At 47.7% G+C, this 22834-nt stretch overlaps 1 protein-coding gene across 9 annotated transcripts in view; it reads right to left on the bottom strand.

The window, feature by feature from the left end:
- The window catches only part of Hnf1b (HNF1 homeobox B), a 57406-nt gene extending 42676 nt beyond the window's left edge, over nucleotides 1-14730 (bottom strand). Inside the window, exons 1-3 of one of the 9 annotated variants that reach the window (XM_051158158.1) lie at nucleotides 13826-14730; nucleotides 9054-9253; nucleotides 3168-3432 (exon numbers count right to left, since the gene is read on the bottom strand). In XM_051158158.1, the coding sequence (XP_051014115.1) occupies nucleotides 3168-3432; nucleotides 9054-9253; nucleotides 13826-14169 (809 nt within the window). In that variant the 5' untranslated portion in view covers nucleotides 14170-14730. Of the gene's footprint in view, nucleotides 1-3167; nucleotides 3433-9053; nucleotides 9254-11496; nucleotides 11631-13825 lie in introns of those variants that run through there. The other 8 variants (XM_051158162.1, XM_051158160.1, XM_051158164.1 and 5 more) reach the window with 8 other exon arrangements.
- Nucleotides 14731-22834: the final 8104 nt, after the last annotated feature.

The raw sequence follows: 22834 nt of genomic DNA, 5'->3' as shown, positions 1-22834 counted from the left end.
GCTGGAGGGAAATTTTAGTGCAGGCCCTGAGCAAGCCATGCTGCCTAGAAGGCAGAACATAGGCCCCCATGTGGCTCCTATCAGATGAATGCAAGACAAGGATCAGCAACTTCAAGCGAACGCCCAGTGACAGGCCTCTTGACATCTTTTCCTCCTCACAGAAAGCAGAGCCCTTTGCTCGCCCTGAGCCTCTTCCAGGCACTATGGGAGACATTGTGGGGCTTTGGATCCCCTTAAAAGGTACAAGGAATCCAGATTCCAGATTCCTACTCCTGGGCAAAGAGCTAGTGGAGGGGCCATTTAGAAAGGGGCGGTGGATCGCTCTGTTTACCAACGAAACCCCCAGCCTGCCATAGCTCTGCTCTTGGAGAGGAAGGCTCTCAAGGCAGGAGGCGCTCCTCAACAAACTTGAAGACCTTGTGCCAAACACAGGCTGCTTTCCCACCTGGCATGCCTGGCTCTATTGGTTTACTGCCAAGGCTGCCCATCTCGGAGACATAGCAAGGACGCCACAGCCCTCTGCCAGAGCAAGGAGTAAATGTTTTAGTGAACCAATACTGGAATGAAAGTGACTAGAGGAAGAATGAAGTTAAAAGGATTCTCCAAGGACTTCTAGTATTTGCATTAAAATAAATTAAGATACAAGGAGGTGGAGGCTCAACACATCGAAGCATCTTCCAGTCCCTGGAATTCCCCTGTGTTTGTGGTTAAAAAAAAAAAAAAAAAAAAAAAAATCAGGTGGATGGAAAATGATAACAGATTTGAGGGCCATAAACAAGTTGATTCAACCCATGGGTTCACTTCAACCTGGAATTCCTTTGTCTTCCTTGTTACCTAGGTCTTGACATATAATTACAATTGGTTTAAAAGATTGTTTTTTCACCATACCTCTACATGAGAAGGACAGGGAAAGGTTTGCTTTCTCAGTACCTACTCTGAACAATAATTCTCCAATAAAGAGATATCATTGGATGGTACTTCCACAGGAAATGTTGAATAGCCCAACTTTATGCCAGTATTTTGTGCAACAACCTTTAGAAATAATTTGTAGACAGTTTCCTCAATCTATCATATACCATTACATGGATGATATTCTGCTAGCTGATTCTGATCCTAGTGTTTTAAAAAAAAATTGTTTCAGGAAGCACAAAGAATTCTGCCATGCTGGGGATTACAGATTGCTATGAAAAAAAAAAATACAAAGAGGAAATTCAATTACCTATTTAGGCTATAAAATAACTGAACAAAAAATTCAACCACAAAAGGTACAGATCCATAGAGATCAATTGCAAACTCTTAATGACTTTCAAAATTATTGGGAGATATTAACTAGTTAAGGCCTACAATCAGGTTAGCTACCTATGAGTTAAATAACTTGTTTCAAACATTACAAGGAGATTCAGATTTAAACAGTCCAAGGTGTCTAACTGCTGAGACCAAAAAAGAGTTAATTCTGGTGGAACAAAAACTTCAAAAGACATAGGTGGATAGAATTGGTCCTAAACTTGGTTATATTCTGGTTATTTTGCCTTCAACACATTCTCCTACTGAGCTTCTTATACAAAAGAAAGACAGAATCATAGAATGGATATTTCTGGCAAATAAACAAAGCAAAAAATTAAAAACATATATTTTTAAATTTTCTGAATTGATTACAAAGGGAAGAATAAGGTTGCGCCAACTGTCAGGGATGGACCCGGCAGAAACTGTAGCGCCTCTTACTGATTCTGAGATTATGTCATTATGGGTAATTAATGAAGATTGGAAAAAAGCTTGTAGTAACTATTTGGGAGACATTAACAATAGATACTCAAAAAGCAAACGTATACAGTTTATAAAAATAACTAATTGGATCCTTCCAAATATTGTAAAGAGGTCACCAATCTCAGGGACACCCACCTCCTTCACTGATGCAAATAAATCAGGTACGGCTGGTTATAAGTCTGATAAAATAACTAAGGTGATTAAAAGCCCATTTACATCAGTTCAAAAATCAGAATTATATGCAATCCTTATGGTATTGTTAGTTTTTCCTGAATCTCTTAATATAATTACTGACTCTCAATAGTCTGTTAAATTGTGTGGACAGAGCAGATCAAACAGACTCCACGGATTCACAATCTCCTGCCAAATTTCCTTGGTTGTTCACTTGAGACAGGAAGCCCAGCTGGGCCCCCAACTCTCTATCCTCCTTCCTCTGTCTCCCCAGTTCTGGGATTACAGGTGTGTGCCACTGTGCCAATCATTCTCAGAAAAACTGTGCCAGGCCCCAGATTCTTTCTGGTCTCATGGGGACAGAAAGGAGTGGGGGCCAGGGTTAAGAAACAGTTTAGTGTTGCCTGTACGGGGTGGAAACATATCTCCCTAGCATTAATTTCATGTCAGAGTTTCCATAGCATTGCCCCTAAAGTAAACGCTTATAGGAATAATAATTTAGTATTCCACAGAGGTGATAGTTCATGATCGAAAAACAGCAATGCTACACGGGCTTCTTAAATACAGGGCTTCCCGGCTCTTTCCCGTGTGTGTGTGTGTGTGTGTGTGTGTGTGTGTGTGTGTGTGTATGTACACATGTGTGCACACACTGTACTGAGTTTAGGACACTGGCAAGATTTGGTTCTCTCCCTCTATCATATGGATTCTGGGCAGTCAGGCTTGGCACGAGTGCCTTAACCTTCTAATCATCTTGCCAGTCTTCCTCAGAGCTTTTTTAATTTTTTAATTTTTTAATTTTTTTATTTCATGTGCATTGGTGTTTTGCCTCCATGTGTATTTTGCCTGTGTGAGGGTATTGGAGCCTCTGGAACAGGAGTTACAGACAATGGTGAGCTGCCATGTGGTAGCTGGGAATTGAACCCAGGACCTCTGGAAGAGCAGCCAATGTTCTTAACCACTGAGCTATCTCTCTAGCCCCACTCCGAGCTTTTAAAATACTAAAATAAATAAATAAATAAATAAATAAATAAAAATTTAAAAATGCTGTGACTCCTGAAGAAGTTCTCCTGTGATGTGTCTCGAATCTATTTATTAATAGACTAAATTTGGGGTTCTGTAGAATAGACTTTGGGAGAGCCTGATTTAGCCACACTTAGCTGGAGAACCGATATCTCAACACCACGGGCCGAGGGGCTGCACCTTTGCCTTCTCCAGAGGGCCCCTCGCATTACCTGTTGCACTCCTCCACTAAGGCCTCCCTCTCTTCCTTGCTGGGGTTCTTTTGCCGGTCGTAGGCTTGGTACAAAATTTGCTGGGACGCGGGCCCCCATTTGAACCGGTTACGGCGCATCTTCTTGTTGGCGGGCTCAGAGCAGGTGTCCTCGGACTGCCCAGGCCCCTGGTTCTGTTGACTGAACTCTGGAAAGAGAAACAGCAGCTGATCCTGACTGCTTTTGTCTGTCATATTTCCAGAGCTCTGGACTGTCTGGTTGAACTCTGAAAAGAGAAAGGAGTAGATTTGATAGAGCCTGTAGCCTTCACTCCACAGACAGACAGACAGACAGACAGACAGACAGACAGACAGTCATACAGATGGACCAATGAACAAAGCCCCCTTAATTCCTCTCCCTTAAGCTTTATAGTCTGCTCCAGTCTCAAGAGGGGATACAAAGGGGGGTCACCTACGATAGGCTCCTCCCTGCCTGTCTTGTGTCCTCCAGCAAAGCCAACCTTTCAAGCAGATATTTTGAGGAAATTAATTTTTCCCCCTTTGATTTGTTGGCCTTTTGACATGAAGCAACACTCTGAATCCTGAATGTTTGTTTGTTTAGTTTTGTTTTGTTTAAGACGGGGCTTCTCTGTATATCCCTGGCTGTCCTGGAACTTGACTGTAGATCAGGCTGGCCTCAAACTCAAGAGACCCACACCTGTCTCTGCCTCCTGAGTGCTGGGATTAAAGGTGTGCACCACCACTGCCTGGCTCGGACTGCTTGTACTTTGATGACAAGGGGATGAGCCCAATCAAGTCTTGGGCCCAGAGGTGGGGGTGGGGGGAGGGGAATTGTTCAAAGGTGTAATTTGCACTTGACTACCATATTTAGAGGCGGTGTGTAGCTGCCCCCCTCCTCCATGCTTTACATATTCTGGGCATCTGTGTTCTAATGTTTAGGATCCTTGAAAATCACAAAACCCCAAACCTTTAAAACTATACTTTGAGGGCTGGAGAGATGAGACTAGCTCATCCAAAGGTCCTGAGTTCAATTCCCAGCAACCCCATGGTGGCTCACAACCATCTATAATAAAATCTGGTGCCCTCTGTACATGCAGACAGAACACTGTATACATAATAAATAAATCTTTAAAAAGCCAAAACCAGGCTTTGAAATAAATACGCCTAGAGCGTTGTTTCTGAAAGAGAAGATGTTCCTTATACTTCTAGTATTAATCGCCAAGGCAGTAGTTAGTATATGTGTATATGTTGTGTGAGGTGTCTTTGTGTGCTGTGTGTATGGCATATATATGATACAGGCACACAGGTGTGCACATGCGCGCGCGCGTGTCTCAGGGGACTTTGTATGAGGGGGGATGGCTTATGATCTGCCCACAGGCTTTAAAAGAGGGCTGGTACAAAGTCCAAAACAGAGGACCTTTCTAGGAATGGAGGAAGGTTGAAGGAAATGCCTATCTGCCACTTTCAGGCCTGGGCAGAGCCATCTCCAATCCACCTTCACCAGATAAATGAAAAGCAGAGGACAGCCTGGCCCAGTGGCGCGACATGGGCTCATATGGTGAGACTGGGGTTTGGTGTCTGCTATGCTGTTCTCTTCCCAGTGTCTGCATGGAGCAGGGGTCACACAGGCGCGGGTCGCGTACAACTCATTTCCTCGCTCCTGCTCCCCATGTCTGAACCTTGATATTTTTCTTTCTTAGTTCCCAAGGTCACTTTGGTAGTTTTCAGTGCCCGGCTATAACCACCAGAGCCCAACAGTAATGCCTCTGAATGTGACATAATTTTCAAACGCTTTCTCAGACGGCTGTACCACCAACCCTCATTGCTTAATGTTTGACACGCACCCCCCCTCCCCTTCCACAAGACCTCCCTAGACCTGTCATGGGCTCTCCTTCCATTTGGCCCATCACAAGGAAGCGGTGGCTTCTTCTTAGCCAGGACTTAGGATCCAGGCTGCAGGCAGGGCCAGCTTTGTTTAACCAGTGGCCAACGGCCAACTCAGAAGCAGCCTCCCAGATGGCTGGCTGGCCTCCGCAAGCCCTCATCAGAGCCTTTGCTTTGGGATGGTCCTCAGGCCACCTTAGGGTTCTGTGCACACCGGAGCCCATAGTGTTTTTTAGAAACCAGAGATGGCCTCTGCTAAACGTAAAAGCAGGGTGTCACTGGCTTCCCTGGGATAAAGTGAGGAAAAAGATAACTCCTCCCACAGTTAGATGGTTCCAGGTGTTTTCACCCTTTACATTACTTGGCCTTCACAGCAACTCTTTGGGTGCTGTTACTTGAGGGTGAAGGTAGAGACAGAAGTCCCCTGTTCATTGGAAAAGGGGACTATTCAATGTCTCCTCCTCCTCTTTCTCAGCCTTGCCAAGGCATCCATAGAGTCCTCTATGAGTAATAGACAAAGCCAGTGGGGATCACCCCAAGTATCGGGGATTCATTTGTGATTTTTTCATTTGAAGTGAACAGATGTCACTACAGCTCACAGGCGGTGGTCCATCTCTCCAGTGCAACTCCCTCTGCTCATAACCCTTCACCTAATTCTCACAGCCTCTCTCCGGAAGGAATGTCATCATTCCCAAGAGTACACAAAGAAACCAGAGTTCAGCGTGATTAAGTGAGGTATCCAACAAGTCACATGAGCCTAGGATGCCCTAGTGTTCCTAGCCACTAGCTTATGAATGACCCCAAAACAACCCCCCAAGCTCTTCAAATCTGACGTTGGTGGAGGAGGCTTTTGCTACATGCATGCCCCAGTATGGAGGCTTCTCCTTTGGGAGACCGCAGCCTGCACAAGGCATGATCCCAGAGCATTTGTGGGCCAGTCAGGGCCTACAGACCTCAGGGACCTGGCCTAGCCACACCCAGTGTTTGAAGAACTGGACTCCCACAAGGCCTCCAGCTACCACCAATCCCCCTCCACTTTCTTTCAAATTAAATGGAATAGAAAACATTTGATGCCCATTGAAAGGACATCAGAACACCTGCTTTAGCAGCCGCACCCAGGGCTCGGGAGCTAGTCAGGGAAGTTCTATGTATACAGACAGGCCTTTGAATTGTGCCGTTTATTATTTTTGTTTTTTCATGAAACTTTTGTGTGTCATTTTATTTTTCACCTCCCCAATTTTTGTCCCATGGCTGGTGTATCCTTTTCTTTCTCCTTCAAGACTTAATACAACTGCTACCTCTTCCTGTAAATCCTCCTGTAACTCCTCCTCCTGTAAATCCTCCAGGTGCTATAGTAATTGTTTTTTGCTTGTTTGGTTGGTTTTTGGTTTTTCAAAACAGGGTTTCTCTGGGTAGCTTTGGCTGTTCTTGGACTCTCTTTGTAGACCAGGCTGGCCTAGAACTCACAGAGATCCTCCTGCCTCTGCCTCCTTGAATGCTGCTGGGATTACAGGCGTGTGCCACTGCGCCCGGCTTGATATAGCAATTGTTTTGCTGCCCAGTCCATGCTTTTCAGAGGGCTTGGAAAACCACTTTCATGAATTACTCGAGTTTCCCAACTCCTTCAGGGGAGTGTGAGTCCCCAGAGGCAAGGACTTGTGTACCCCACAGCCTAGTATAGTGCCTGGGACATAATAGATTAATGTATGGTAGTTACAAGGAGGATAATATGTCCTTAAGTTCTGTCTCCTGTATCCTTAAACCCAGTAACAACAATAACACTAAACAAAAATGTCCCTTGTAGACTGCTACCCACTTGGTCAATTCTCCCTTCCTGAGCACCCTGAGACTCTTTCTGGGTGCTTCCGTCTTATTAGACAGTCTACATCTCCTTGTCTGTCCTGGAAGAGCTGAATGACTCCACCCTGATGCCTGAGCTAGGCCCAGGGCTGTCTGGCTCTTCAGACTGTATCTCTTAACCATGTTCTTGGGCCATGCAGGAATGGCAGAAATGCTTCATGTCAGGAGGTCAACTCCTTAAATACGACCACCATGCAGGGGAGCCAACCCATACACTAAAAGCTTGACCCCTCTGCACAGCAAACAGCCTCATAGTGTCTTCTACTCTGTCCACACAAGGTGCTAACTCAAGGGTTAACCTCAGTCAGAGACAAGTGCCCCGAACCTTTCTTTTCATGGATGGCCTTTCTGTCCATAGACACTGGCACAATAAACACAGATGTGATCCCTTTGTAGCAGTGCACAAAAACAAAACAAAACAAAACCCAGAAAGCCAAGAGCTAAAAGTGACTGTTCAGCCAGAGGGAAAAAATCCTACCCAGAAAATAATGAAAATAAACATGTTGGCAAAGACACAGATGCTCACAGCTCAGAGAGAAGAGAGGGAGGGAGGGAGGGAGGGAGAGAGAGAGAGAGAGAGAGACTCTGACTGACTGGGGGTGGCAGCAGCTGGGCTAGGTCCAAGTAGTTCAAGTGTATGATCACCCCAAATAAAAACAGCACAAGGTTTGAACTCCCCTGAACTTGACCCAAGCTTCTCAGGATTCTTGGGTGGAAGGAATCTTGGGACAGAAAGAAGGCCTGAAACTAAGAACCGAAATAAGCTCTGGGTATAGTGGGGGCACACCTTTAGACCCAGCATTTGGGAGGCAGAGGCAGGTGGATCTCTGAGTTCAAGGCTAGCTTGGTCTACAGAGTGATTCCAGGACAGCCAGTGCTACAAAGAGAAACCCTGCCTCAAAAACAAAAACCAAGCCAACAACAAAAACTAAAACAGCCGGGCATGGTGGCACATGCCTTTAATCCCAGCACTTGGGAGGCAGAGGCAGGCGGATCGCTGTGAGTTCGAGGCCAGCCTGGTCTACAAAGTGAGTCCAGGACAGCCAAGACTCCACAGAAAAACCCTGTCTCGAAAAACAAACAAAAACAAACAAAAAAACAAAAACAAAAAACAAAAAAACAACTAAAACAACATCAAGACCCCCCCCAGACAAACAAACAAACAACCCTGCAGTGATGAGAATTGGATCAGCAAACCACCACATGTCATTTTGCATGAGGTAATCCACTATTAAGATCATTATTGAGATAACCAATGATGTTCTAAGGAGATCAGAATTTTACATGGTAGGAGCATTTCAAAGGTAATCTGATAAATTTGATAGCTGTACAAAAAAAAAAAAAGTGTGGAATAACCCATTTGTATAACACACAAAGAATAGGGGGATGGATTGTGTGGGCAACTTGTTACAAAATGGTTCAGAGCCCCTCCTTGTTTTTCTTTAATAATTTCCTCCAACCTAAATCCATCTAATTAAAATTAAATATGTAAAAAAAAAAAATGTTGGTTGGTCAGAAGTTCCAAGTGCAGACACTTTAATTGTGTCCTGCCTCTGACAGGGAAGGAGGTCTTCACTAGAGGGAGTCCCAGCTCACTCCTAATTCTAATCCTGGTAAATGTTGAGTGGATCGCTTTAAATCGGTTCTGGATTTAGTCCTCCAGCACTTCCAAGGAACAGGGTCAGGTTGATTATCTAAACAAACCCTTTAGCTATTTCTACCTTTTCCGAAGGGAAGGGAAATAACAGTAATGGTGATCAATATTGTGGACCACTATGTAATCTTTTGTTTGGAAACCCAGACCTGTGGTCATGTCAACCAGAGATATTAAAAGGGAAGGTTGGAAAGCAGGACTAAAGACATTCACAGCACATTGTATATACACCGAAGCGCTTTTCAGTGTAACTAGCTGTGAAGCGGGGATGTGTGGGAGAGAAAGGATACAAGATAAAAAAATGACACAAGAAACGATACCAGATAAGTCGCAACTTTAAGGCCAAATCCACCTGCCAACGTCTGATATTTCCCCAACCGCTTTAAAAGGCTTTCTTGATGGAGGGGAAACTGAGGCAGCCCGTGGGGTCAGAGTGAGAGTAAAAGTCACTGTAGGTTGAGAAGACAGAGGCGGGGTTAGAACACTTACGTCGGAGGATCTCCCGTTGCTTTCTGACGTACCAGGTGTACAGGGCAGCTCGCTTCTGGGTCTTCATGGGGGTGCCCTTGTTGAGGTGCTGGGAGAGGTGGGATTGGTTCAGGCCCGTGACGTCAACCACCTCCCTCTGGGGGATGTTGTGCTGCTGCATGTAGCCCTTGATCATTTTGGCAGCCCTCCAAGGGTCCTCACTAGACAGATAAGCCAAGCGTTAGGGTGCTGTTGGGAAATGCCCAAGGGAAAGCAGACACCTGTTAGGGGCAAAACCCATCTTCATGTGTTTCTCTACCTGTCCAAACGACAGCCCTGAGGGAGGTGTGGCGCTAAACTAAAACGAAAACTAAACGGGGAGAAAAGAGTAGATGTCTCCCACCTCGCGCTCATAACTGAGGTAGTTGCCGCTGAAGACCACTCACCTCTGAGTCCGCCACCATTCCCCTATTCCCACTCCCCGTCTCCTAGGCCCATGGAAGAAATGGCTCTTGCTTTATTCTGCTTTCCTTGGACTTAAAGGGACTAAAAGAAAGAGTCTCACTTGAGAGTGGAGATGCTAGAAGCCTGAGTTGGCCAAGCTGCTCCTACACGGAGCCGAATCCGTTTTTTAAAGCCGCTCTGTTTCAGTCTAAAGCTCCCCAATGTTAGTCTCTTTCTGAAAAGGAGTTCCAGCCTGTTTAAACAGGAGCAGGCCTGTGAGCCCACCTCCTGGGACACAAGCAGGAAAGACGCCTGTATAAAATTGTTTTTTGTTCGACGTGTTTAGAAACCTCTAGCAATCGAACTGAGATGTTTCACAAGCCTTTGAATAGTTGTGACTCCTTTCGTAGTAAAATTTCACATCGTTTTTTGGGGGTTTTTAGAAAAGTGTTCTTAAATACAATGGCAACGCTTGCTGGGGTTGAAGAAGCAGGACGCTTGCAAAGCTGGTAGGTTTGGTTTTGTTGTTTTGTTTTTATTTTTTAATTATCCACAGCCCCGCCTCCAAAATAAAACCCATTGAGAAAGAGTAATGGAAGTAAAACATAAATGATCCCAAATGCTGCGTTTGCCTGTACGAGTGCATCTCTCCGAAATGGAAAACGCCCCCCCGCCCCCCCCCCGGAGGTAGCAGCTCTCTCAGATTGTGTTTCTCACAAACACAGGCACAGCCAGCTGATCTTTATAACAAGACACAGGAGCGTCTTCCAGGCTTTTTAAATTTAGAATGTTTTCAATTTTGCTGTTACTTTTCTTTTTTTCTTTTTTCTTTTTTGTTAAATAGATGACTTAGAATGAGAACTGTCATTGAAATTAAAAGCCTAAGAAAGTAAAATGCACAGCACAGGTCAAAAGTATTAAAGGAAGAATACAAATATGTATATAACTTATTTAATGCAGTTACAGAAACAATCCTTCAATCCATGTTGATATCTGTATATATGTATATATATCATATATTAGCTCAATAGGACATTAAAAAATGAAGAGAAAACTAGGTTCAGATGAAACAATACAAATCGGCAATAAAGCTAAGGCCAAATTAGATACAGTGGTAAAAACAATTATTTTTCAATGGTACCTGTAAAAATCAATTAATTTGTTTAAAATATTAAAACACTGCAGCAATCAAGGGAGATATTTTATAGGCATTTGAATTGTGACTATTTTCAGCAAGCCTTGGCTATTGGATTCGCGAGAAGGCAGGCTTTGAATGAGATGTTTTTGAGAAGTGTCAACTTTCACATTATTTATACACAACGAATTTCTCAAGCATTTGTAAAGGCACAGAAAGTAAAACAACGTAATAAGGTAGCAAGAACAAAGCAAAGGAAATGCGTTCCGGTGTCAGCGCTGGAGAATTCACCGTGAACAGGAGGGAAACAGGGCAATCAACATTTTAGACATGACCGCGTAAATACCAGCGAGCGTCTAAAAACTCATTGCCGGCTAACATTTCCACAGGTATGTTTAGGGCGGAAAAACATTTCTAACAGGTACGAACAATAGCTTCAAAAGTCAGAGAAAACAGTATTTGGATTTTAAAAGTTAATACTGTATCGCTTTAACAGATCATTTGGCCATTTCCCCCTCTGTTTAGCGTCTTTACCTATTCTACGTGTCTAAGAAACCTAGCGAAATAGTGTGTTCTAAGTGTGAGTGGTTCTGTGAAGAGGGGGAATTAACTCAACAATGAGGAAAAGAAAAAGATAACACCCTCTTTCTCCCTTCCCTCCCCCCCCCTCAAAAGCCGTTGAGACAAAACCTTCAGGCCCGGAATTAAAAGATTTGAATTGGGAGAAAGATGGCGTAGTTACGCTTTTTTTTTTTTTTTTTTTTAAATAACCTCTCAGACCCAAGAATGTCCTTCGTATTCCTTAAGGGAGAGCTCTGGGGCCCAGAGTTATCGGGAAATAGTTTTCCTCACCGGGTTAAACTTGGGATCGCGAAAAGCGCTCACCCTTTGTGGAGCCAGCGCAGGTGTCAAAAGCAAGCCCGCGGTGGCCACTTTGTCTGCCCGGGAGGCTCCTTCCTCAGCGACGACATTGCTGCCCTGGAGTATTGAAGCCCGGGGCCCCAGCCGGCGAGCCCCAAGAGCCTCGGTTCCTAGGAGGCGGCGGCTCTCCTAAGCGCCCAGGGCACACCAGCCTCCAAGGCCTGGGACCCGCAGGGTGACGCAGTTTTCAACCTCTCGCACTCTCTCAGGCCAGGCTCTTCCAGCCCGGGTGAAGGCGTCCAGGCACGCCACCGAGTGACCCTCCTCCCCCGCACACCTTTCTTTTCTTTCTGACTTACAGGGGAACAAGGAGTGGGGGTGGGGGGGGCTGTGCCTGGTACCCCGCAGTCGGCTGTGCAGTGACCTGGGAGCCGCTAACAATTTCTTGAAAAATTACTTTAATAAAGTCGGACGCTCCAGGCCCAGGGGAGGGAAGGAGGCACCAGCTTGTGAAAGGGACAAAAGCCTCTGGGTGTGTCCAGGGTCCTCACCCCAGCTAGAGTCTGGGCTCCCTTCCTTCTGCTCCCCACCGGCTTAGGGGAGGGAAGAGGGCCCAAGTCCTTAGATCTCCAACTCGAGCGGGCTCTGCGTCCGCGGGGCCCTGCGGGTGTCGGCTTCCCGGAGTGGCACGGGGACTTGGGGGCGCTCCCTGCAGCGGCGCGCGTGTGCCCTGCGAGCACCCCCTCCTGCGTTTGGATTTCCTTCCCTTTCTAAGCCGAGTTTACAACTTCACCAATGAATAACCCGCCTCTCTTTTCAACCTAATCACGCTCTTTGTGTACTTTCTGTTGATGATTTATAGGAATAAATTAATAACACCCCAACTCCACGTGCTGCAGTTTATGTTACAGTCTCCGCCGTGTCCAGCCCGGCGTGGGGACCACGGTGGAAAGGCTCCCTAGGCCTCCTCCGCTTCCCTAAATCAGCTCGGAGGAGAGCTAGACCGTGGCTCAGGGCAAGCCAGGAGGAAGGGCCTAGGCCCTAGGGGGCTGGTGACCGGATGCGGGGTTCCTAAACTAGGCCCAGGACAACCTCCCTGCCAGCTTGCTTTCCCACACGCTCCGAGAGGCTAGGCTCCCCAGTCGGTACTACTGCCTGACACGATGCAGGCTCCTAAGCCCGGGTCAGATAGAAATCACTGCCACATGGAGAAATAGCAAGGCAAAAAACACAAGCTTGTGAATTAGAACAAAAACATTTTTAGAGGGGGAAAAAAAATCTAAAAGTCCTCCAGGTTGCCTTGGCTAGAGGGTAAGTCCCTCAAAGCGCAAATTCAAATGCAAGGTCATATCCCACCCCCAAACGGCGCTGCGGGAGGGGGTGCCGAACTGTAGAGGCCAGGCAATCACTCCCACTCCGGGACTCTGAAACTTTGAAGCCGCAGGGCTTTAAGAGTCAGAGGCCACACGAGGGGCTCCTTCCCGAAGCCAAGTGGCCCCGGAGCGACAGGCAGTCTAAGGGAGCTACTTGGCTCCTTGGATAATTAGTAACTAGCTGTCAAAGTGTAGACCAGGGAGAAAGGACCCGCAAGTGATCCTAGCCGTCCGGGAAGCCGCCAGTCAGCCTGGGTTCTCCGGGGACTGCCGGGGTGTCGCTAGCGAGATGCGTACACGCCCACCTTTCCCAGGTTGGGATCGGGTGCTCTGCAAAGGGGCGGAGGTGTCTTAGGAACATGTACCCCATCTATTCGCTCTTCCTTTCATTCGTGGTTTCTTTTGCCCGGCGCGGGTGGCCCTACAACAAGCTTTCCACTTTATAAATGTAAACCCGGTGCTTGCACCCGCGCTGCAGAAGCAAGGCCCTACCTAATCAAAGAACTTGCTTCCTAGGCCTCAGCCACCGATGCTGCCAGGCCCTTTGCAAAGAACTGCAGGTCTGGGGGGGGGGGCGGAGGGGGGTGAGTGTGGCTTGGGGTTTTGGAAGTTGGTGGGGGACACAAGTCTCAGGTCCTCCCGGAATCGCAGCTGTTTCACTGCACCCGCCCCGCACCTCTAGTCATGTGACCTAAGGCTCCGCACCTTCGGTTCTAGTGCCTGGGTACCACCAACAAGGTGCTTGGTGGGTTCAGGGTGCCCGCCTAGGTGGAGGCGGATGAAGCCTCGGGTTCCAGGTCGCCCGGTGGAGGGCTAGGTTCAAATTGCTGGCAGGGAATCGGAGCTCCCTCGGGGGCATTTTTCCCTCGGAAAAGGGGCTTTCGGGGGAGCAGTCTGCACCGCTTGCCCTCAGCACGGGGCCGGGGACTCCACGGGCTCCGCGGCCTCCCGACCTGCCCAGCCCCTCGCTCACTGCCTACCTGAGCATCCGCTCCACCTCGGCCCGCTGTTCCGCGGCCTCCTCAGTGTTGAGCGCCTGCAGCTCCTTGAGGATGGGAGGGGTGTCATAGTCGTCGCCGTCCTCCGAGCCCTCGTCCCCAGACAAGCGGCCCTTGGCGTGGCCATTGGTGAGAGTATGGAAAACCGGCTTGGTGTCCAGATCTGGCCCGCTCCCGGGGGACAGAGGCAGGGTCTCCAGTTTCACCCCAAAATTCGGAGATGGCAGTAACTCCTCCAAGGCTTGGATCAGCACTTCTTTGGTCACCCCGGAGCTCAGTAGGGCGCTCAGGAGTTCTTGCTGGAGCGATGTGAGCTTGGACACCATTTTCCAAGGACAGAAAAAGAAGGGGGTGAGGGGATGGGTGGGTGTGAGAGAAGAGGGTGGAGGGGAGTTTTACAAGAGAACCCCAAGTCCTGGAACCCCTCCACCCTTTAGCTTTCAGACACCTGTTACTCCCCAGGGTCCCGGAGACTCCTCCGAGAGGAGTCAGAAAACTTCTAACTTGCCATGATCGCCACCATTAGGCCATATAAGATATGCAAATGAGTGGGAAGGGCTCAGCTTTCGGCAAGATGCAAATGGTGGTGGGGAGGGGGAAAAACCGAGTGAGTGGGAGAGCCTAAGGGACAGTCCAACGGAGCCGGGAGACTTGGGCCAGGATCGGGACTTGCCAGGGCCCATTGTACTCACGCTGGGGGGCTCCAAATCTCCTCTATCAAGTCTGTTTATCAGCCAAACTTTAGCTGACCTTTGGACTTGTAAAGCAAGTGGCTTGCAGCTTAGGCTGTGTGGGGGTGGGCGGGGGCCCTTCCACTGCCGGCGGGTTCGGCTTTAGTCCAGAAAGAAGAAACTGCGCTTCGGGGGTTCAGGTGAGAGAGCTGGAGAAAGTTGGGGTGTCTTGGAAAAGGGGCATGGGGCGGGGTGAGGAGAGAGCAAGCCTCCAGGGTGTCCGCAGGTAGCAAACTTGGGGACGCAGTGGCGTGGTGGAGAATCCGATCCTTTGGGAATGGGTGCCAGGAAGAAGAGAGGCTCTAGGCGAGGCTATAAGGAATTGGAGGGACCCCTTTTATTTTTACCTCAGTTAATGCTCTTCAGGCCCTCCTCAGCCAGGCCTGGTAGTTTGGATTTGCAGGATTTCCGGCCCAGACCGCGTAGTTAGGGTAGAGTGGTAGCAGATTGAGGCATGCGGGACCCTTGAAAGGAGGCGCCACTAATTTATGGTCAGAGGGAGTAGCGAAAGTGGAGCTCCGCTGCTGCAGGGCTGCACTAGCCGCACCGAACCAAGCGGGAGCAGGGCACCTGGGGCGCGCGCTCTATCCTAACCCCCCCGCCCCCCCCCGCACTGTAAAGCGCCCGGGCTCTGCAAGCAAAATTAGGGCTGCGGAGACGCCTTGCTTGTAGTGAGTGCTTAGGGTGGCCTGTGGCTGGACCGGTGGTTGCAGCTGTGGGTTACCCAGGCCCACTGCTGCTGCTGCTGCTGCTGCTGCTGCTGCTGCTTCTTCTTCTTCTTCTTCTTCTTCTTCTTCTTCTTCTTCTTCTTCTTCTTCTTCTTCTTCTTCTTCTTCTTCTTCTTCTCAATCTTCTTCTCCTTCTCCTCCTCCTCCTCCTCCTCCTCCTCCTTCTCCTCCTCCTCCTCCTCCTCCTCCTCCTCCTCCTCCTCCTTCTTTTTCTAAGTTCTAGGAGGTCCACGGTGCCGGGAGATAGAGACGCTCTGCGCTCTGTGGCGGTCGCAGGAGTCCTACGTGCCACCTAAAGCAGGCACCCCCACTCCCAAAGCCATAGAAGAAACTTTTTCTCCACCCAGGTTTGACCCGGAAGGAAGCCATGAACCTTTCGGCAGGGCACTGTAGGAGTTTCTGCCACATCTCCCTCGGGACACGGGACACGGAGAGGAAGGAAAGCTGCACAGGCCGCACCCAGACCTCCAGGCTGGGAACTGATCTGCAGAAGGAACTGCTTAGATCCACACACAAACACACACACACTCCCGGGGTAGAGGCCATTTTGAACCTCTGGTTCCTTCATAAGTGAAATATACTTCTAAATCCAGGTGTGTGGACACTGAGGAAGACCACCTGTGCAAGGCTGGTTAACACCTGCGTTCGCACTTAGCAGTCTGTAAAGATGGGAGGCCAGTTCCCAGTTAAAAATCTTGCCCTTTGGAAACTTAGGGTTCTCAGACATTGAGGTTGGGGGAACTGGCAAAGAAGGACAGGTGTTCAGGACCATCGGGGAGGGTAAAGGAACTTCCAAGTACATGCTCTTAACTCTTCGCACTTTCAAAAGCAACCGTTGGGAGGAAATTGTGGTTTGGGTCTGGGATAGAGATGAATATTACTGAGGATGAAGGGAGGCCATTGCTAGGCACAGGATCACCTCCTGGTGAGCAGACTGATGGTTTTGAGGCAGGCTGCTAAGGGTGAAGATTCATTCAAAGACAGAGCTCGTGGCACGTGGCCAGAATCTGGATTGCCTGGGCTGGGTAGGACTCGGGGCGAAAGAAGTGAACAGCTGTCTGCATGGGATCCCCCACAAGGCTTACACCTATCACTTTATCTGAGAAAGGGTCATAAGTTCACACAAGTGGGGGCCCTTCATTTCACCTTCTTGCTTTCTAGTTTCTTGGGACAGATCTTTGCTTCTTGTGGTTATGGCCAATAGGAGAACTCTGTGAGTAAATATCTCTGGCGGAAAATCTTTTTGTTTCCTGTGTCTCTTACTCACTAACATAGTATAAGTGTAGTGAGCATCAGTTGAAGTCTTAAGCCGGCGGGGGGGGGGGGGGGGATAAAAAAGCCACCATCGCCACCACTGCCCGTTTTATCAACACAGCTTTGATTTGTAGATCTAAGTGTGGGGTGCCACCCTACATCCAAACTTGCCCCCCCTCTCAAAACTCCACGCTCTTCCCACTGCCAGCGGCAGCCACCCATGTGAACGAACAGGAAGCTACACCTAGAGTTCAGGGAACGGTTCCCCACGCATGCAGGTATTCATACCCTGACACTGTCCCACCCAGACCTACAGCTTATACGCTACCCAGAGCATTATAGGATATTATCAAGTAATTGCAATGACGGGTGTGTGAGCAGATAAACATGTACTTATTATTTTGTTCTTATTTTTTAGGTGCATGAGTGGTTTGCTTGTATGTATGTATGTGCACTATGTGTGTGTCTGATGCCCTTGGAAGCCGGAAGAGGGTGCTAGGTCCCCTGGAACTGGAGTTATAGACAGTTGTGAGCTGTCATGTGGGTGCTGGGAGTAGAACTTGAGAACCCAGATCCTCTGGAAGAACAGCCAGTGCTCTTAACCATCAAACCATCTCCATGTTTGTTTTTGGTTTTTCGAAACAGAATTTCTCCGTGTTAGCCTTGGCAGTCCTGGACTCTATTTGTAGACCAGGCTGGCCTTAGGCTCACAGAGATCCTCCTGTCTCTGCCTCTCTGAGTGCTGGGGATTATAAGCGTGCACCACTGTGCCTGCTTGGTCATTTATTTGTAATGTGAGTGGGTATGCCCGAATGTCTGTGCATCGTGTGCATGCAGTGTCTAGGGAGGCCAGAAGAGGGCATCTGATCCTGGAACTGGAGTTAGAGGTGGTTGTGAGCCACTGACTGGGTGATGGAATCCAGATCCTCTGGAACAGCAGCAGGTGCTCTTAACCACTAAAGCACCTCTCCAGTCCCCATTAAAAAGATTTATTTTTATCTTATGTGTAAAGGGTTTTAATTGTATGTATGTCTGTGCGTCGTGTGTGTGTGTGTGTGTGTGTGTGTGTGTGTGTGTGTGTGTGTGTGTGTGTGTGCTTGGTGCCTGTAGAGCCAGAAGTGGGCAGCAGATCTCCTGGAATAGAAGTTACCAATAGCTGTGAGCCACCATATGAGTGCTCAGAATCAAGCTAGACTTCCTCCAAGAACAACAAAAGCTTTTTAGCTGCTGAAGCACCCTTTGAGCCCCTGAAGACTCTTAAGTTTTTTGTTTGGGCCTGAAAATCACTATGTAGGCCAGGTTGGCCTTGAACTCCTAGGGATCCACCTGCCTCTGTTTCCCTCATGCTGGGTGGGATATTAAAAGATTGCTCTCTGTTTTGATGGACTCAGAATACATCAGCAGGACCTGGGCATATTGCTCTGCGTGTGTGTGTGTGTGTGCACACTCCTGTACAGGAGTTAGAACCTAATTAGAAAAGTAAAATCTATTCCAAATCTGTGTATGGTGGCACTTGGGAGGAAGAAGCAGGAGCTACTGGAGTTCAAGGCCAGTTTGGGGGAAATTCAAGGCTTGCCCGAGCTCTATGAAACAGGAAACAATTCCAAAGAATAAAATGTAAACAGTGGTGGCTATTAACTTACCAATCATTTACAGTGGGTCTGTAGTCTTCTAGAGTCTCTTCTTCTATTCACCACCTATATGGTTTGTTATCATTAAAATCTATACATTGGCCAGGTGGGAAGGCACATGTCTCTAATCGCAGCAGGCTGAGCAGGAGGATCAGGAGTTCGAGGCCAGCCTGGACTACACAGCAGGACCTCAAAAATCAAAACCAAGCCAAACAAAACCCTAGAAATTAGTATGTCCTAATAGGCAACAATCCTTTTCCACAAAGGGTTAAGTTTGATGGTAACTATTCTAGGCTCTGTGAGCATTCAAGTCTCTGTGGTGGCAACTATTGAATTCTGTTGCATATAGTGAAAAAACGGATACCTGTGGTTGTCCCAATAAAACTTTATTTATTAAGAACATTGGATGACAATGTATTTAGTTCATGGGCTGCATTTCATTAAAGCTGGGTAAAATGCTTCTGTGTGTCGGAACCTGTAGATATGAAGCAAGCTTACAAGTGGCCTCATGTCCTTGCTTATCTCATAGGATGAGGAAGCAGATGCCTCATTTGGGATAAGAAATGGCTTTCCCAAGAAATATAACCGAGAGCCGAGCAGTGGTGGCTCATGCCTTTAATCCTAGCACTTGGGCGGCAGAGGCAGGCGCATCTCTGTGAGTTCGAGGCCAGCCTGGTCTACAAAGTGAGTCCAGGACAGCCAAGGCTACACAGAGAAACCCTGTCTCAAAAAAATAAAAATAAAAAAATAAAGAAATATAACCCAGGATATTAGGAAGTTACAGTTTTGGAGTCAGGTGGGCCCGCTGCTTTCTGGGAGCGCTCAGTTCGATTTTAATAAGCTTCTCTATTTCTTCTAGTTTTTATATCATGGACATGTGTAAATGTTGAGGACAATGGAGTTTATGCCTCCTCGGGTTGTTGGAAGAGTTCAATGATGTAGCTCAGAAAAATATCTTGGATGGGTCAGCACAAACAGGCCTCCTGCTTGCTCAGTCAGGACACATGGCTTAGGAGTCCCTTCCTTCCCTCCCTCTCGCGCCCCCCACCTCCCTTTCTCTCCCTCCTTTCTAACTACCCAGCATGAAGGTAAACTCACTACCAAACACTTCTAAGCATTCACTATGTGACTACTTCTAAGTTTTCCCTTCGAAGGAATCAGCAAATCCCAAGCCCCTCACCTTTCAAAATAATCACCTCCAGCTCCAGCCCTTCTTCCCGCCAGCCTGCCGCTACGAGATCACTTAGCCAGAGCAACTCCTAAGGGCTATTTCTTGTCTTTTGATTCAACAACTCACATCCTTCTACTGGGTTATTTTTTGTTTTGTTTTGTTTAAGAAATAGGGTGTTTCCAGTAGCTTGTAAAAGATTAAATTAAAAACTGGTAACCTAGTATGATATTAAACTAATAAATACTACACCCAGCATTGAGAACCTTCATTGCAGAACAGTAGAGGCCACACTACTTCCTCCCTCTGCAACTGTTGTAAGTACTGAGACTGGTGGAGGGCCCAGCGCCCAGTGGACAGTCCTCAGATGTTTATAGAATATAGCACGGGCTCCGTGTACACTAGGTATGCCATGAATGTTTATTGGTTAATGATATGATAGCCCAAAATGTATTGAAGAAAAAAAAAAAAAACCCATGTAACATTTACTGCCATTTCTTGGAGTGTGTCCTCAGGTTAATATTAAAATAAGTCCTGAGTGCTTTCCTGGAGGTTCTAGCAGGTGGATGCCACTACCCTCATATCCTTGACCCAAGACTTATTTTCTATTAGAGGGAGGCTTTCCTCAGCATGCAGCTGCTGAAGTGGAAACACAGGAGTGGTGAGGGAGAAAGGGGACAGCCACCTAGCCACCAGACCTAGCCCTGGTGATCAGTGGGGTGGCAGATGTCACAGGCAGATCACCCTCATACATCCAGATGTGATGTGATTCGTGTGTGTGTGTGTGTGTGTGTCGCGCGCACAAGCGTTAATTTGAAACTTTTTAATTTAGTTTATAAAAATACATACACGTAACACATAAGGCTCACATAGCAAATAAAGTAAGGTCTGGGCTGGTGAGATGGCTCAGTGGGTAAAGGCACCTGCCATGTGGCTTTGGTTCCCCAGGACTCACAAAGTGTAAGAGAGAGATGACTTCTATAGGCTGTCCTCCAACCCCCACCCTGAGTCTGTGGCACAGTTATACCCCAACACACACACACACACACACACACACACACACACATACACACACACCCGCCACCACCACACTTTTTCTTCTCAACCTATAAAACTGGGTATATCACTCTCACTTTAATAAGGAGAAAACAGAAGCCCCAAGAGAGTATAATTTGACCCAAGAACCCACACACAGCTAAGGATTGGAACCGACAAGTTGAACTGAGGACCATCAATGCCCTGCTAAGCAGTTATTTTCTAATGACACTGTCCATATGACAGATTGAGCCAAAGGCACAATCTAGGTGTAGGAACAAGGTCTCCAAGTGTCTCTGAGTAAGACACAGAGTTGCCCACTTCACTCCCTGTGCCATGCTCTGGAAACAGAATGGCTCTCTTTATTTCTTTTCAAGACAATGTACCAGGAAAGGGAAAGGGCCCGTTCTATGAGCCGGGCACTTCCACTCACTCAGCATTACCCCATCTCTTCCCCTTTCACCCTGGAGTTCTTAGTTCTGAGCAGTGGGCCCTGCCTCTACCGTCTGCCTACAGTGCCCTGTGAGGGTTCTGGCCGTGACTTGTCCCCCGTCCACAAGTGTGGCCACCCAGCCTTGCATTAAGGGATGACCAAGGTACCCTTTTATGCCCTCGTGACCAGATGCAGACTCAGCTCCCAGGCCTGGGGGTAAAGAGCCTCTGGGGATGCTGAATCAGCGAAGCAAACATTTCCCAAGTGTGAGTCACGTGGTGGGCAGTGCATTAGGGGGTCTGGCATCAGTGAGACAAATTAGATTCCATTTCTGCCATAATGAGTTGGAATGAGAGATACAGACATGTGTGCACCCTGCCTCTACTGCTAGGTGGGAGCAATCAGGCCTTACAATGCATATATATCAGGCGTCCATTTATTCCTCACAGTTGTCCCCAGAACAGCATTGTTATTCCTCTTTCTAGTTTTCTTTCCTTACTTTTATTTTATTTTGGTCTTTTGACACAGGGTTTCTCTGTATAGCCTTGGCTATCCCAGAACTCACTCCTGTAGACCAGGCTGGCCTCAAACTCAGAGATGAACTAAGCACTCCCAGAGTGCTTGAATTAAAGGCATGCGCCACCACGCCCAGCTAGTTTTCTTAACTGACACTCAGAGAACTTGAGTTGCAGGAAACTTCTACTGAGTTGAGATTCAGGAGCAGTCCCTCCTGGCTTTAGCTTCCTTATCAGCCAAGAGGCAGATGACACAGGGAAGCCAGCTTGGCATCACATGGATCTGGGTTTGAAACCTGTCTCTGCTGCCTCCAAGACATACCTCTGAGCAGCTTGCCACTCGGAACAGACGCTATAGAAATCAGGGCACATGCCTTATGTAAACTGCCCCGCACAACCAACAGATAGAAGCGAGTCTTGGTAAGAGTAGGGGAAGCTGGAGAGGTGGCTGTCAGGAAAACGCAAGCTGAAGGGCTGATCCAAACTCCAGCTGGAGTTGCTGCCTGTAATTCTAGTGCTGGGAAGGTGGGGAAAGGAGGGTTGCCACGGCTGCTGGTCAGCTTGCCTCATCTAGTGAGTCAGCGCTACGTTCAGTGAGAGGCTCTGTTTAAAAAAATAAATCTTAAAAACCCTGTCCTAGTGGCCAGGCGTGGTGGCGCACACCTGTAATCCAGCACTCGGGAGGCAGAGGCAGGCGGATCTCTGTGAGTTCAAGGCCAGCCTGGTCTACAAAGTGAGTCTAGGACAGCCAGGGTTACACAGAGAAATCCTGTCTCAAAATCAAAAACAAAAACAAAAACCCTGTCCTTTATTGTAGAGAATGGAGGAAGACAACCAGCTGCTATCTGTCATAGGCACATACACATCCAAGTGCTTCCACACATGCCACACACCATCTGCATACATGTTTGCATGCGAACACACACCTGTGCGCACATGTGTATGTACATACACATACAGGTGCATACACACACGCACTCACATGTGGGCATGCGTGCACTTATGCATACATGCACGTGCATGTACACACACCTGACACCAACCTCTAACCCCCACCACACACCTCCCCCAACATGTGCACACTACACACAAGTGCACAGCCATGTATATACCACACACACACAAGTGCACAGGCACATATACACCACACGCCCAAGTAAACAGGCATCTATACACCACACTCATGTACACAGCTATGCATGCACACACACAAATGCACAGGCATCTATACAGCGTACATATATACACAGCTATGAGTGTGCACACACACACACACACACACACTTAAGTACACGTGCATATAAACACCACACACAGAAAGTCATAATAAAAACATTCAAAATTGTTTTAAATATAAATAGCAATAAGATCCTTCTAATAGGAAGGGTGTAAGGAGGAATTGAGCCAACACATATAAAGGAGACACATGTCCAGACTGTCGAAGGTGGCAGAGCACAGCTACAGGCAGAGGGACTCGGGCATCTTTGATGGAGAGT

This window comes from Acomys russatus, chromosome 16 (assembly GCF_903995435.1).
Source record: "Acomys russatus chromosome 16, mAcoRus1.1, whole genome shotgun sequence".
NCBI lineage: Eukaryota > Metazoa > Chordata > Mammalia > Rodentia > Muridae > Acomys > Acomys russatus.
Note: the sequence above shows the minus strand (reverse complement) of the source record. Positions and strands in the feature narration are given on the sequence as shown.